This window comes from Caretta caretta, chromosome 1 (assembly GCF_965140235.1).
Source record: "Caretta caretta isolate rCarCar2 chromosome 1, rCarCar1.hap1, whole genome shotgun sequence".
Taxonomy (NCBI): domain Eukaryota; kingdom Metazoa; phylum Chordata; order Testudines; family Cheloniidae; genus Caretta; species Caretta caretta.
Window position 1 is genome coordinate 295,910 of NC_134206.1, and position 15,457 is coordinate 311,366.

At 57.2% G+C, this 15,457-nt stretch overlaps 1 protein-coding gene across 1 annotated transcript; it reads left to right on the plus strand.

Moving 5' to 3' along the window:
- Window positions 1-351: 351 nt before the first annotated feature.
- TPP1 (tripeptidyl peptidase 1) lies at window positions 352-13,589 on the plus strand. Its single transcript, XM_048854888.2, has 13 exons — window positions 352-474; window positions 1,056-1,133; window positions 1,462-1,601; window positions 1,945-2,095; window positions 7,747-7,868; window positions 8,637-8,833; window positions 9,119-9,317; window positions 10,399-10,587; window positions 10,843-10,915; window positions 11,674-11,794; window positions 12,028-12,186; window positions 12,272-12,409; window positions 12,729-13,589. The coding sequence occupies exons 1-13, from the start codon at window positions 464-466 to the stop codon at window positions 12,867-12,869; spliced, it is 1,719 nt and encodes a 572-aa protein (XP_048710845.1). The 5' UTR covers window positions 352-463; the 3' UTR covers window positions 12,870-13,589.
- The last annotated feature ends 1,868 nt before the right edge of the window (window positions 13,590-15,457 follow it).

Sequence of the window (15,457 nt, forward strand, 5' to 3'; positions counted from 1 at the left end):
AGCCCACCGCACCATGCCCCCTCCCCTCCGTTCCCGCCCCCCAGCCCACTGCACCATGCCCACCGTTCCCGCCCCCTCCCCACAGCACCATGCCCCCTCCCCTCCGTTCCGTTCCCGCCCCCCAACCCACCGCACCATGCCCCCTCCCCCCACCGGCCGCCCCGCCCGGGCTCCGGCCCCGACCAGCGGCCACCCGACGGCGCAGGACCCGGGGCGGGAGACGGCCCCTGGCCGCGGGGCTCCCAGCGGAGCCTGGGATCCGGTCCCCGCAGCGCCGGGCGCCATGGCTCGTTCACTCTGAAACCCACCGACGGCCCCGCCCCCCCCGGGGCGCCCCGTGGCCCCGCCCCGGCTGGGCCTCTTGTCATGTGACCCCAGCAGCGGGTTCGTCACGTGGGTTCATCGGATTATGTGACCGACTCTGCTCGTGACGTCGATTCGGGCTGGGGACAGACGGGACGGGATGGAGGCGCGGTAAAGGGGGGAGGGGGAACGGGGTCTCCCTGGCGGGGGCGGGGGAAGGAGCTGCGGGGGGCCGGGGTCTCCCCGGCGGGGGAGGGGGGAGGAGCTGCGGGGGGGCGGGGTCTCCCCGGCGGGGGAGGGGGGAGGGGCTGCGGGGGGGGTCGGGGTCTCCCCGGCGGGGGAGGAGCGGTGGGGGGAGGGGGAACGGGGTCTCCCCGGTAGGGGGAGGGGGAGGGGGAAGGGGAAGGGGAAGGGGAAGGAGCTGCGGGGGGGCGGGGTCTCCCCGGCGGGGGAGGGGGGAGGAGCTGCGGGGGGCGGGGTCTCCCCGGCGGGGGAGGGGGGAGGAGCTGCGGGGGGGCGGGGTCTCCCCGGCGGGGGAGGAGCGGTGGGGGGAGGGGGAACGGGGTCTCCCCGGTAGGGGGAGGGGGAAGGGGAAGGAGCTGCGGGGGGGCGGGGTCTCCCCGGCGGGGGAGGAGCGGTGGGGGGAGGGGGAACGGGGTCTCCCCGGTAGGGGGAGGGGGAAGGGGAAGGAGCTGCGGGGTGGGGTCTCCCTGATCCAGCCCTGATGCTGTCCACTGTGCTTTCGGTGGCAGGTTCCTGCTTGTGGTCGCTGTGAGTCTCGCGGGCTGGTGCCTCTCCCAAGCGGGCCCAGAGCCGGACCAGAGTCTCCAGTAAGTGCTGCCCCGTGGGTGGGAACTGAGCACCCAGTGCTGGGTTCTGCTCTGCCTGAAGGTCACCCCTCCCGCCGCTCCCTTTTTCTCACCCATGCACCTGGAATATCTGGGGGCAGCGCCCTGCTGGGTGGGGCAGAGTCCTGGCTCAGGGGTGGCTTTCCCCACACCCTCCCAGAGGGGATGCTAGCCCATTGCGGCCTCTACACAGGAATATTTTGGGGGGCCCCCGTGAGTCGCTCTACTTATGCCTAGCACCAGCTCTGCTCCTGTTGTTTGGGCCCCAGTCCATCCTGCTGGGTCACCACAGGATCGCTCTTCCCCTCAGAGTCCCTGCTGGATGGAGCCACGTGGGCCGGGTCGCTCCCTTGGACGAGCTTGTGTTGACCTTTGCCCTCAGGCAGCAGAACATGGAGCATCTGGCGAAGCTGGTGGGAAGAGTCTCGGACCCCGATTCACCTCAGTATGGTAACTGCCCCGGAGACAGCAGGGACCGAGGGCGATCTTTCAGAGGGCCTTGGGGCTGTTCATGCGGCTGGCCCCTGCTTTCCCCACCCCCTTGCCCGGGGAGCATATCTTTGCCCAGCCAGTGCAGTTGCTTCTGGGCGCAGGTGCTGTGAAGAGCAGAATCTGACAACATGGGGGAAAACATGCTGTGGTGGGAGTCCAAGGGCACAAATATGGAGATGTTTCACTGGGACATCGGGAGTGCTGGACTCCTCCACGAGAGAACTGCCTTACTGCCCCCCCCTTCCCCCACTCGCCTCCTGGGTGGGGGCCAACTAGCTGTTGCCTCTGCCCTATGCTGCAGGAAAGTATCTGTCACTGGAGGAGCTGCGCACACTTGTCCAGCCATCTCTCCTCACGCTCAGCACCGTGCACAAGTGGCTGGGGGCCTACGGCATCAAGGGCTGCAAGACCATTAGCACCTTGGACTTCCTAGAGTGCGTGATGCCAGCAAGGTGAGTCCCTTGGCCGGGGGGTGGGGCTGGGGCTGAGCTGTGTGGAAGTGGTCTGTGTCGGGTCAGGGATGTAACCCTGCATAGGGTCCCATGCTGTGTGCTCGTTGACCCCTGCCCAAGTGGTGGGGGCTGCGTGGCATTGGGCCATCTCTGCATCAATCTGGGGCTGGATTGTTCAGGGGAATTGCTTCCTCATGTTTCCGGTGTTGGCCAAGAAATGCCTGCAGGTCTCAAGTGTCACAGAGTTTAAGACCAGAAGAGACCACCAAATCTTCCAGTCTGATCTTCTGCATATTATAGGCCACCGCCGCTCTGTCCTTGCGGTCTGCCTTGTGGTCACTCACAAGCCTAAAATAAAGCGGCTGAACCTATGTTTCCAGGCATGTTGTTTGGTCCATCGCATGTCACCAGGGATTTGGGATTTTACATATCCTTGGCATTTTGTTAGCCAGGCTCCAGGCTGATGGTGATTATGAAAATACTTTTGTAAATCCACAGTATTGTTTCATCAAAGCACTTGGTGCTAGGTCTCGTCTGAGTAGATTTAACTGGTCTGATGTACATCCATACGTAACTGGTGGTATGTCGTTCCAAAGCACGTCTCATACTCTGTCAGGTAGCTCTTAACAACACAGCTGTACAGGGCATTTGTTAGTGGCTTGGCTTCTCTTCCCAGTGTCACACGGTACTTCTCAGTTGTCTTATTGCTTCCAGTATCAGCTCCTGATATGTAAACCCTAATTTCCCCATCTGTACACAGCTAGCTATCCCTGGGTCACTGTGCACCCTAGTCCAGCCATCCAGGATTAATGTGACTGCTTTTCCATGCAATTTGTTGCATGCTTCCACCCTCAAGCCGTCAGTAGCAACATCTAATAGTTCCCCTTCTGTCTGCTTTCGATTGGGTAGTTTGTAGCCTAACCTTCGGCAGCTGATCGTTGCTTGAAAAGTTGGATGCTCAGTGTGATGAAGTGGGGATTTTCCCTTGTTATGTTGTATGTGAGTCTTACTGTTTTGCATGAATGCTATGTGTGCCTCAGTTTCCCTGTGTATTGTGTCAATGTGTAGATGGTGGGAATGAGGGGGTGTGACTCTTGCAGAGGCTGCTCCAGCTGCCTGCACTGATGCTATGACCGCCCCTTCGTAACTTCAGACCCAGGAAGGTCAAAGCTGTGTAAGCTTCTTGCCCTGGAGACCGTATGCTCAGAGAGAGGAGGCTCCCCCAGAGTCCTGACTGGCTTCGTATGGAGTAGTTTCAGAGCATCGCCCTGGTGACTCCGTAACACTCAGTAACAGAAAAGGGAATATTACAATGGTAAAAAAATTCTGGAATTTTCATGTCTGTCTTTTGTTTCAGTTCTGGAGTTGGTTTTGCTACAAACATAGCCATTTGTGGTTGAAGAACAGTGGTACTTCCTCCTTGTTGTCTTTGGCCGACTGAGATCTGGCTTCCATTTGATGTACTTGGCAATGTGATATTATCAGTACCTACAGCCACAGTTGCCAAGGTGAACTGAAAAGAATGTCTAGGTTGGAGGGAAACTGGTGCTCAGATTTCTCTGGTCAGGGAAAGCATGGTCAAAGAGACTGACATATATTACCTGACATAGGGAAAATATGGAATTTCTGTGACTTTGGCTAACGTGCATTTGGAGTGGGAAGTTCTGTAGAGTAGCTTAAAATTTGGGGAGTTGGATTGTATTCCAATAGAAATGCTGGTAGGAAATGATATTTTGAACATGTCCAAACAGTCATACTGGGTCAGGTCAATGGTCCATCTAGCCCAGTATCCTGTCTTCCAATAGTGGCTGGTGCCAGGTGCTTCAGAGGGAATGAACAGAACAGAGCAACTTCTCAAGTGATCCATCCCCTGTTGTCCAGTCTCTTCTGGCAGTCAGAAGTTTAGGGACACCCAGAGCATAAGGTTGTGTCCCTGTCATGTTGACTAATAGCCATTAACTGACCTATCCTTCATGAATTCATCTAATTCTTATTTGAACCCAGTTCTACTTTGGCCTTCCCAATATCCCTTGACAATGATTTGCACAGGTTGACTGTTCGTTGTGTGAAAATGTGCCTCCTTAAGTTTGTTTTAAACCTGCTGCCTGTTAATTTCGCACTGATGGCCAAATCAAACAAGAGGTGTGGTATGGTAAAAATGCTTGTGACTGATCTTTTGACGTGAGGGCTGTGGTACTGGTTAATCCCTGTGAAAAGATACAAAATGCAGAACTCTCATGAGGGACCTTTTGAAGTGGTAGAAAGGTGCATTTGTTCACCCTGTCATTTTAAAAGCCCTCACAGTAAAACTGCCCCACGAACAGTACGTACAAATACACTTAAAGCCAGTCACAGTAGGGAAGCAGGGCCAAATTAACCATTTGTGGGCCCAGCGCCAAACATGCTTGTGGGCTCCATGGGGGCAAAGGCCGGGGGAAATGAGTCCCTGGAGCAAGGGACCGGCTAGAGGCAACAGGCGGGGCATGGCGGGGGGGCTGGTCCGCCCAGCCCAGTGCAAGGGAGCTGTTTACAAACTGGCAGCTGCTAGACATACGCAGGCCTGCCCGGTCCTGCGCAGCTAGCGTGCCCCTTCCCCTCGGGAGCTGGCCATGCCACACCACAGCCCTTGCCCCCATCCCATTATCACCCAGACCTGCTATGCCCAGAGCCCCCCCCCCAGCCCTCCCACCCAAATGCACAGTGCCCTGCACATCACCACAACTGCCCAGCACCCCACACAGAACCCCCACTCCCTAGCACCCCAACACACAGATCTCCCCCACCTCCCAGTGCCCTTCCTCACAGCCCGCCCACCACAACTACACAGTGCCCTCCACAGACCCCTCAGAGACCCACTCCCCCACGCCCTGGCCGCACTTATCAGACCTGCTGGAAGGTGACTGTGTCTGCCAGGCTGAGCTGCCAGCGCAGTTGGGGCCGGTCCTGATCCCAGGGCAGGGAATCACTCCAGCCCCTCGGAGGTGGCACAATCAGCCAGGCCAGTGCCTGCTCCCAGCCAGGCTTCCTCAGGACCCACTTGCCTGGCGTTGCATTGGCCGAGACTGGCCAGGCTTCTGCACGGGTCCCAGGTGGCTCAGCTCTGGGGAGGCAGGCGGGACCCCACAGGTGGTGAGCAGCAGAGACAGCCTGGAGCTGAAGCTGCACTGGGATGGGGTGGAGAGGAGCTGGTGGGGTGGCCAGGGGGCTGCCGGGGCCTCGGCGTGCAGCGTGAGCGGGCCAGGCCGGGGCCCCTTCTGAGTGTGGGCCCTGCGCCATGTTGCCGCTGGCACCATTGTAAACCCAGTACTGCAGGGAAGCAATGGTAAATGTGATTTGTTGTATTGAAGGAGAATCTGAGGTCTCCAACCTCATTGATTTGGTTACTGAATTCCAAAACGACTCATCCCGTGAAAGCATTGAGGTACGCCATAACATAACATCACTTGAACAGACAGAGGTATTGTCTGTACTGCAAGTATACAAGCAAATGTTCTCTAGCAAACCAGGACAATGACCCATAAAATCATCACTTTGACTGTTATAATTCTTGATCATAACATGAATTATAACATTCAAAAAGCAGTCGGAGAACACTTTAATCTTCCTGGTCACTCGATTACAGACCTAAAAGTCGCAATATTACAAGAAAAAAACTTCAGAAACAGACTCCAACCAGAGACTGCTGAGTTGGAATTAATTTGCAAACTGGACACCATTAAATTAGACTTGAATAAAGACTGGGAGTGGATGGGTCGTTACACAAAGTAAAATTATTTCCCCATGCTTATTTTCCCCCCCTACTGTTACTCTCATCTTCTTGTCAACTGTTGGAAATGGGCCATCCTTATTATCACCACAAAAGGTTTTTTTCTCTTGCTGATAATAGCTCACCTTAATTGATCACTCTTGTTATAGTGGGTATGGCAATACCCATTGTTTCATGTTCTCTGTCTATATATCTGTCTTCCTACTGTATTTTCCACTGCATGCATCCGATGAAGTGGGTTTTAGCCCACGAAAGCTTATGCTGAGATAAATTTGTTAGTCTCTAAGGTGCCACAAGTACTCCTTTTCTTTTTGTTCTGTCTGTTATTACTTGAAACTACTTAGATCCTACTTTTTATACTTTATACTTTTGTTTGTTAATGAACCCAGAGTAAGTGATTAATACCTGGGGGAGCAAACAGCTGTGCATATCTCTCTATCAGTGTTATAGAGGGTGGACAATTTATGAATTTACCCTGTATAAGCTTTATACAGAGTAAAACGGATTTATTTGGGGTTTGGATCCTACTGGGAACTGGGTGTCTGGTGACCTTGCCCTTGCCCTAGTCCATCACTGCTCCGACTGGCCCCAGCCCCCCGTTGCTGCACTGTCGGTAATGGGGAAGTCAGGCAGAGGTGTGCGTGTCTCTGTGGTGTCAGCCTTCTGGGCTACCAGCACTCTGGTGTCAGCTGGTGCTGATTCTAGTGCCTCTGCTGTGGGGAGCAAGGGACAATGTCTGTTTCACTGCTGGTAGGCTCCCTGCTATGAAACTGAGCCCTGCGCCGGGCTCCCAGCTGCCAGCTCGGGCTGTCTGCCCCGGGGTGGGGTGTGATTCCAGCTGTGAGCCTCGGAGCCAGGGGGGGATCCAGCTATGAGCCCCGGGGCAGGGGCAGGGGCAGGGGGCCAGGTTCCAGCTGTGAGCCCCATGCTGGGCTGACAGCCAACAGGCCCTGACTACATCGCCCTAAGCGCTGCGCCTCTCGCGGAGGTGGAGTTGTCAAGGCTGTCTAGGAGGCAACTTCCCTTGGCGGGAGCACCATTGTGGTGTAGACACTTACAGTTAGGGCAGATTAGCTGCCTTACCGCCCTAACTCTGTAGCATAGACCAGGCCTGAGAGTCAGCAGCCTCCAATTCCCTTCTCTCCTCCTCCATCGCTGCTCATGACATCAGCTGCTCTCAGAGCACTGAGCTAAGGGGAGGAGACCCAGCATGTGGTGAGACAGAACATTTGCTTTTCAGTTCACTTAGCTTGTTAAGTTAGGGGTGAGCTTGCGCTTTGCGCCTTTATTTTCATTTTGTAACAATCTTGAGCATCATTCCTTGAAATCACTTAAAATCTGTCTCTCTGTTGTTAATAAAAGTGTCTTATTGTTTTATCTTAACCAGTCTGTCTGGATTGCGTGTGGGAAGCTCTGTTTGGGATAGCAAGGCTGGTGCATATCATTCTCCTGTGAAAGGATAGACCTTTCATGTGCTTGCATTGTTCAGCAGTGCCAGACGCACATTTCTGGGAGACGAGGCTGTGGCTAGGACTTTGCGGATGTCTCCCTGTACGTAGTTCATGAGGGACTGGTCAGAGGGCTCCTGTGTCTAGCGGGGAGTGAATGCACATGCTGATGGCTTTGAGCAGGCACGTGCTGATGGCTCTGACAAGCGCTGCAGTATAACAGGCCCCAGGTTTGAGAATTATGGGGACGCAGCTGTTGGAGGGTCTAGCACGTACCCTGGGGAATGTCACAGTGTACAGAGTGTGAGCCGGGCCATGCCTGGGGGAGGGTAGTGCGGGGAGGGGCAGGGCTGCCTGAGTTCCAGCAGCTGCAGGGATGGAGCTGGGAGGCGGTCCCCCTCTACCCCAGGCTGATGGGTGGCATTTGATTCTCGCAGCACTGCAGAGCGTCTCCTGCCAGGAGCCCGGTTCCATCGCTATGTGAACGGCCAGCGCAGCGCTGTGCGCTCCCCTGTCCACTACACCCTCCATGAGGAGCTGGCTGAGCACATTGACTTTGGTATGAGCTGGCCTGGGCTGGGGGGAAGGGCTGCGTGTTCCCGGCGCTGTGGAGACCTGGAGAGCTCATGCAGACTCACCTGGTGTGTGAGATGTGCTAACCCAAGCACCTGCTGCTCCCGGCTGGCTCCTGCAATTCCTCAGCCATTCCACTCTCCTTCTTGGCCGGTCAGGCCCCTCCTACTCCCAGACATGGTACCAGTGTCCCTAGACCTGTCCTGGGGTCTCTACTCTGCAAATGGGTAAACAGGCCACGCATTATTAACTAGTGTTAGCCAAGCCTGATGCTCCCACCCCCGCCGTGCGAGGTGAAAGATATGGGGTGACGTTACCTGCCACTACCATGCAGCCACCTCTGGGGTGGGAAGCAGCAGCTACTCAGCAACCACACAAGAACACTAGGGAGCATTTTGGGATAGGAGGTGAAGAGGAGTCTTAGCTCTTCCCTGCAGGGAGGCATGGAAACGGTTTGGTTGTAGGGGTATGCTAACTCTGGGGAGCCTGCTGGGCACTGGGGCTGCACTGACCCCAAGGGGAGAGCGCCCATCTTGCAACACCTGGCTCTTTGTGGGTGATCTCTCATCCGCACATGGGCCAGCCCCGCCCTGCTGGGGCGGAGGTCTGGGAGGCTCCCAGTGCAGAGTGAATGAGCTTTCACTGCTCCCATGCAGACCAGAAAGGAGGAGGGACTAGAACAGACCCCCCCCACACACCCCACTGGAGACGCAGGCCCTAACCCTGCCTCTTGTGCTTTCTCCTTGGCATCCAGTGGGCGGCCTGCACCGGTTCCCTGCGGAAAGGAAGATGGTGACCAGAGCTTCGAGGAAGGAGGAGGTGATGGCACGGTACCAGCAGAGAAGGGTAGCTTTCCATCTGGGCGTGACGCCCGCTGTCATCCGCAAGAGATACAACCTGACGGATGGGGACATCGGGGCATTGCCCAATAACAGCCAGGCCTGTGCCCAGGTAACCGTGGTGACACCCTTCCGTGACAATAGCCATGCTTGAGCCCAGGTAACCATGGTTACACACACACCCCATAACAGTGGCCTACCTGTGCCCCAGGATCTATGGGAACCCCACCTGTTGACAGCAGAAGCGAGGCCAGTGTGGAGGCACCGAAGCCGGCTCAGGGACAGCCAGTGGGGATCCCAGCAGGGGGTGCGCGCTTGTCCCAGTCTGGGAGCCTGGGGGATGGATAGTGCTCTGGGTGGGGGAGGAATGTCACACCGTCCCTGCCTGTCCCCGCAGTTCCTGGAGCAGTATTTCCATCCGGCCGACCTGGCGGAGTTCATGTGGCTCTTCGGAAGCAGCTTTGGGCACCGTTCCCAGGTTGACCAGGTGGTCGGGCACCAAGGGCTGGGCAAGGCAGGGCTGGAGGCCAGCCTGGATGTGGAGTACATCATGAGCACAGGTGCCAACATCTCCACCTGGGTCTTCAGTAATGCAGGTACTGACCCCACCCTGACACAGGCCCCGCCTTTGTGCCCCCCCTCACATCCTCCCCATACACATACAGGCCTCCACGCAGGTACTGACCCCACCCCGACACGAGCCTGTGATCTCCTCCCCTCCCCCACCACCATGCAAGTACCGACCCCATCCCGACACAGGCCTGTGCCCCCCAATAAACCCACGTTGATTGGCATTAATTGTTATCCTCCTTTACTTCTTTACTAATCGAGTCCTGTATCCGCCACTCCATTATCTTAACTTGGGGGGGAGGGATAGCTCAGTGGTTTGAGCATTGGCCTGCTAAACCCAGGGTTGTGAGTTCAATCCTTGAGGGGGCTGTTTAGGGATCTGGGGCAAAAATTGGGGATTGGTCCTGCTTCGAGCAGGGGGTTGGACTAGATACCTCCTGAGGTCCCTTCCAACCCTGATAGTCTATGATTCTATGATCACCAACAAACGTATAATTTCCCAGGCTGCCCCGTTTACGGTCTCTTTGAATATTGGCACAATGTGAGCTTCCTTCCAGTCCTGTGGATCTTCCCCAGTGCTCTAGAACTGATTGTACCACTTACGCTGGATTTCAGGAAGCTGCTTGGCCAGCTCTTTTTATCTCTCTTGGGTGCAAGAGAGACTGAAACGACTGGGAGAAGTGATATGAATGAGAGGTGACATGAGAAAAGTCTATCACTACTGATTGATCGAGAGAAGAGAGATTGTGGGCTTCTGTTTTCCCGGTCTCTCAGCAACAGGACAGGGGGACAATCAGTGACATGGAAAGGAAATACTTTTTCATGGTATATGTAATTAGCCTGTGGAACTCACTGCCATAGGATGCATCTGAGGCCAAGGACTTGGCAAGACTAAATGAGGGACGGGCCATTCGCTGACTGCAATGAGTATAGTGAGTAACAGTTCTGGCAGGCATGTTATATCGTCTCTATTAGTGCCCAGGATGAGACCTGGGGGCTAGAAGTACTCTAACCTATGTTATGTTCCTTCTCCTGGGCCTTCTCTGCTCTGCCCCATGGGGATGGAGGCTCCAGATGGGGCTGATCCTTCTCTGCTGCCCCTTTCAGGGAGGCATGAGAGCCAGGAGCCCTTCCTGGCCTGGCTGCTGCTGCTCAGTAACACGTCCTCTCTGCCCTCGGTGCACTCGGTGAGCTACGGCGACGATGAGGACAGCCTGTCCCGGGCCTACATGAAGCGTCTCAATTGGGAGTTCATGAAGGCTGCTGCACGGGGCTTGACTCTGCTCTTTGCCTCAGGTACACACAGCCTGCCTGCGCCTCTTGCCCTCAGCTGCCTTCCTCCCTGGGAGCGCGTGGATCCTGCTGGCTGTGCCCTATGGACACTGCTGAGACCCAGGAGTTCCCCTGGTCACTCCCTGCAGCACTCGGGTGGGGAGGTGGGTGCCTGGCTCCTGGCCCCAACAAGGGTCCAGGCCTCACCGGCCATCCCCTTCGGCCCCGTCTGTCACCGCCACCCACAGGCCAGGCTGACCCAGAACTCTTGCCTTGCAGGTGATGAGGGAGCTGGCTGCAGAAAGCTTGCTGGAGGGAGGCACACTTTCCGGCCCAGCTTCCCAGCCTCCAGGTAAAAGGGTGGGGAGGGCTGGGAAGTCTTGGGAAGACAATGCTGCAACCCTGGCCTCAAGCTCAGCATGCAGTGCCCTGGCCAAGCGGCATGGGGGGGCGCAGCCTGTTACAACTCCTGGCCCTGCTCTGCCCTGGGCTGAGTGCTCCTGGCAGAGCCCCAGCCAGGAGGTTTGGGGCTGCTGTGGCAGAGATGGGGAGAAGCAACACAGACGAGATTGGAGGGTGAGAGCAGGGGAGGTGGTGAGAGAAGGCCGGACGGGGGGCAGGCCAGGCAGGGAAGGCCGGAGGGGCGGGCCAGGTGGGGCAGGCAGGAGGGGAAGGCTGGAAGGGTAGGCGGGTCAGGGCAGGCTGGAGGGGGAAGGCGGGCCGGGGCAGGCCGGGTGGGGGAAGGCAGGGAGGGCAGGCCTGGCTGGGAAGGCTGGAGGGACAGTCGGGATGGGGCAGACGGCAGGGGCAGATAGGAGAGGAAGGCTAAAGGGGAAGGCCGGTCAGGGCAGGCAGCAAGGTTCCCCAGGGAATGGAAAGGGGCTCAGAGACCAATGCAAACTGACTGAGAACTGGGGGCCTGAGCAATCCCAGGGCCATGCGGGGAGGGAGCCCTGAGAACTGCCAGCACTAGGGGGCAGTGGGGCCTGGAAGGCCAGAGAAGTGGGGGCTCCTGCGGTATTCGTGAGAGTTGTGGGAGCTGCTGGCCCCACAATGAGAAGCTGTCTCTGGTGGCCTGGCCAGTGCAGCTCCCCACACCTGTCCCCACAGCCCCTATGTGACTACAGTGGGTGGCACAGCCTTTAAGAACCCCTTCCGAGTGACCTGGGAGGTGACAGACTATATCAGTGGCGGGGGCTTCAGCAATGTCTTCCCTATGCCTGACTACCAGGTACGTGTGGCTGGGCCGGGGTGTGAGGCTGGGTGCGGGAAGTGCAGCGCAGTAACTGGCAGGTTGGGTGGGGGCTAGGTTGGGGGGTTACTGGTGGGATGGGTTGGGGGAAGAGGCAGGATGGTGGCTGGGGGGGGTGGTGAGGGGCAGGATGGTGGCAGGTGGGGTGGGAGCAGGGGCAGGGCCCGGGCCCAGGTGCGAGGTTTCCCTCCCCATCTGTCTGTCTCTTCCAGGCTGCAGCTGTCAGGAATTTCTTGCACTCGGCCCCAAAGCTGCCACCCCGCTCCTACTACAACAGCAGCGGCCGTGCCTACCCCGACTTGGCTGCCCTGTCCGACAACTACTGGGTGGTGACCAACCGCATCCCCCTGCCCTGGGTGTCTGGGACATCGGTAAGGAGCAGCCCTAGGCAGGGCCGTGGGCGATGAGTCCCCTGACATCTCCAGGGCCCTGACGCACCTTTCCTCCCCCCGCCAGGCCTCCACCCCTGTGGTGGGGGGCATTGTGGCCCTGATCAACGACCGCCGTTTGCAGAAAGGTCTGCCGCCCCTGGGTTTCCTGAACCCTGCGCTCTACAAACTGCAGGAGAAGGGACCTAGTACCGCCCTCTACGACGTGAGTGGGGCTGAGGGGTGAAGTGTCAGCAGCTGTGGGCTCTGTGCAAGGGGAGGACGCAGGCCTGGGAGCTGGAGAGACGAGCCCTATCTGAGGGTGGAGGAAGAAGGGATCCCCCCTGGTTTGCCCTGGATCCAGGGGAGGGGACGGCCTGGCTGGGGCTGCTCCAGCCCCAGCCTTGGAGTGTCCTGTAGCTGGAACTCCCCCTCTGCAGGGCAGTGATTCCCCGTTGCCTTGCTCCTGGCTCTGTGCTTGTCTGCATGCGGTCGGGGCAGCTAGCGACTGCAGCGTGCACTTACTGAGCTCTCTGACTCCCCAGGTCACCATGGGCTGCCACCTGTCGTGTCTGGATGCAGCAGTGGAAGGGCAGGGGTTCTGTGCTGGCCCCTCCTGGGACCCCGTCACAGGCTGGGGTACCCCCAACTTCCCACAGCTCCTGAGAGCTCTGCTCAACCAGTGATGCCGGCAGCAGAAGGAAAGACCTGGGGCTAGACGGGTACACAGTGGGCTAAACCACAGGACCACCCCCATTCTCGCCCCCTCCCTCCCTCCTTCCCATCACATCTATCCTGAGCAGGGGCACCTTCCTCTGAGCTGTAGGGCCAAGGGGCAGGTCACTGCTCCTCCTGCCCCTTTACCTTAGTGAGCAGGTGGGGATTCAGGGCCTCCTGGAAAGAAACAGCTCAGGCTTCCCCCTACCTCGCGCTCAGGCCTGCTGGTGCCTCCCTCCAGTTATCTCAGGCGCTGCTACTCTGCAGCCCAGTGTGGCAGCTGAGCTGTGCATTCCCCTGCCTGGCCCCAGGCCCCCAGGAGGGGGTGACATGGTGGGAGGTGCTTTGGGGGAGTCCCGCGCAGGGAGGGGAGATGCTCTCACATGAACTTTCCTCAGGGGGAGCAGCGACAGCGCAAGGAAATAAGGGTCTTGGCGCTGGGAGTGTCCCCAGTAGTGCAGTGGGATGGGCTGATTCGGGGTTGGAGCAAATAAAACACCTGGCTGCCGCTATTTACTGCTTCATGGACTCGGGGAATTTTGGCCTGCATTTTGGGATTCCTAGGTGTCTTTCGTTTCCCTCTGTGCTGCGCCCAGTTATGGACAAGGTAAAGCAGAGCTGGAGAGCTGAGGCCTGTGTGTGATTGTTTTGTGCTATGAGTGGGTCATTAAAGGACTGGCTGAAACAAACCCTGTCGCTCATGGAGTCAGGAGGTCGGGAGATTCAGCCTAGCAGGTTTCCCCATCCCTGGTACTGCCCCCAGCCGGAGAACAAAGTGGGAAGGTGTCAGTGGCTGGCTTATGAGCTGGCCTTGGGAGAGACATGCATGACTGAGACCAAGGGCTTGTTACACAGTGGTTCTCCCAGTGGTGCAGGTAATCCACCTCCCCAAGAGATGGTGTAGCTGGGGTGACAGGAATTTAGGGTGGCTTAACAATGACTCTCAATGTGGTGGGTTTTTCACATCCCTGAGGGATGTAGTTAAACTGAGTTAATATTCTAGCATAGAGCAGACCTAAGAACAAAGGGACAGAGCCAGATTGCCAAACTGGCTTTGACAGCAGCCTGGCTCAGGAGACCTGGCCATGTATGGGCCTGGCTGAACACTAAGGGCATGGCTACACTTGCAGATGTAGAGCACTTTGAGTTAAACCAGCCTTCGCAGAGCGCAGCAGGGAAAGCCCTGCAGTCTGTCCACACGGACAGCTGCAAGAACACTGGCATGGCCACATTTGCGGCACTTGCAGCGGCATTGGGAGCGGTGTATTATGGGCAGCTATCCCAGCATGCAAGTGACTGCAACGTGCTTTTCAAATGGTGGGGTGGAGTGTAACAGGGAGCGTGTTGTGTGTATGTGGCGGGAGACAGTGGGTTTTTGGGGGGCTGAGAGCATGTCAGCATGCTGGCTTGTAAGTTCAGACAACAGCAGACCCCCCCCAGCATTCCACACTAATGGTTGCTTTATCTCAGAGCAGATAAGCAGCCAGCTGTCAGAAACAGAGCTTTCAAAGGGCATATCTGCGTTCCTGTAGCAGTTCAAAAACAATGACAAGAGGGGCCATGTGACTTAAGGGGATTATGGGACGTTTCCAGAGGCCGATCAGAGCGCAGTAATGCAACACCTCGTTCACACTGATGCTCGGGCGTTTCAGCTAAGACGCAGCAAGCGTCAGTCTTCTCGCCGAGGTGGAGTACCAGGAACACTCTAGCTGTGGGTGCCTTGCCAGTGTGGATAGGGAGTGAGCTGGGGCGCCCAGGGCTGCTTTAATGCACTCTAACTTGCAAGCGTAGCCAAGCCCTAAATTTCTGAGTGCTAACCTAAGGGCTCAGATGCTGTAGTCCAGGTGGAGAACAACAGTAATTTGTTCCCATGTGTGAAAAACCCTGGGTGGGGCTGCAGCATTATGCAGTATCAGCCTCCCCCAGCAGCCTAGATTTGCTGCAGGGAGCCCCTGAACGAGATAGGGATCGTAGGTACCCAGAGGCCCTCTGGGAGCCCAATGGGTCTGCCCTCCCACCTGCCTGGAACAGGGAACCTCTCCCTCACTCCTCTGGAACAGGGTATGTGCACGGACAGGGTGCTCCCTTTCACTCCCACCTGCCTAGGGCAGGGTACCCTCCCTTTGATGAAAAGGGAATTTTGGGTAATATTTCTAGGACCTCTGGGTGTACCTCAGTTTCCTCTGGACATTGCATTGTTAATCTAGTCACCAGTGTCACCTGGCACCCAGAGCCCTAGAAGGATGACTCCCCACTCTCTGAAGAGAAGCTGAAAATAACCCAGCTTGAGAAGCAAGGCCTGGGAAGGTGTGAGTGGGGGATGGGAGTTGGGGGCTCTCACCTGCAACCTGACCAAGGAGGTCAGTCTGGGAGAGACTCAGGGCCTGGACAAAGGGTTTAAAGTAGCCTGTCTGGGCTCTGGGCTGGCCAGCGTGGTCTGTGCTTTTCTTTTCAGCTCTCTAGGCTACCCTAAGGACTCCCCCAAACCCCATTGTGTCGGCAATGCTGTGCGAGCATCGCTGCTCGGACCTGCATATCCCAGGCTTGCCCATGACAC

What these genes read in the sequence shown, in the direction of transcription:
- TPP1 (XM_048854888.2), top strand. An exon ending in CCCCGATTCACCTCAGTATG is followed by an intron (nt 1,602 to 1,944) that starts GTAACTGCCCCG and finishes CCTATGCTGCAG; the next exon opens with GAAAGTATCTGTCACTGGAG. An exon ending in TCCCTATGCCTGACTACCAG is followed by an intron (nt 11,795 to 12,027) that starts GTACGTGTGGCT and finishes TGTCTCTTCCAG; the next exon opens with GCTGCAGCTGTCAGGAATTT.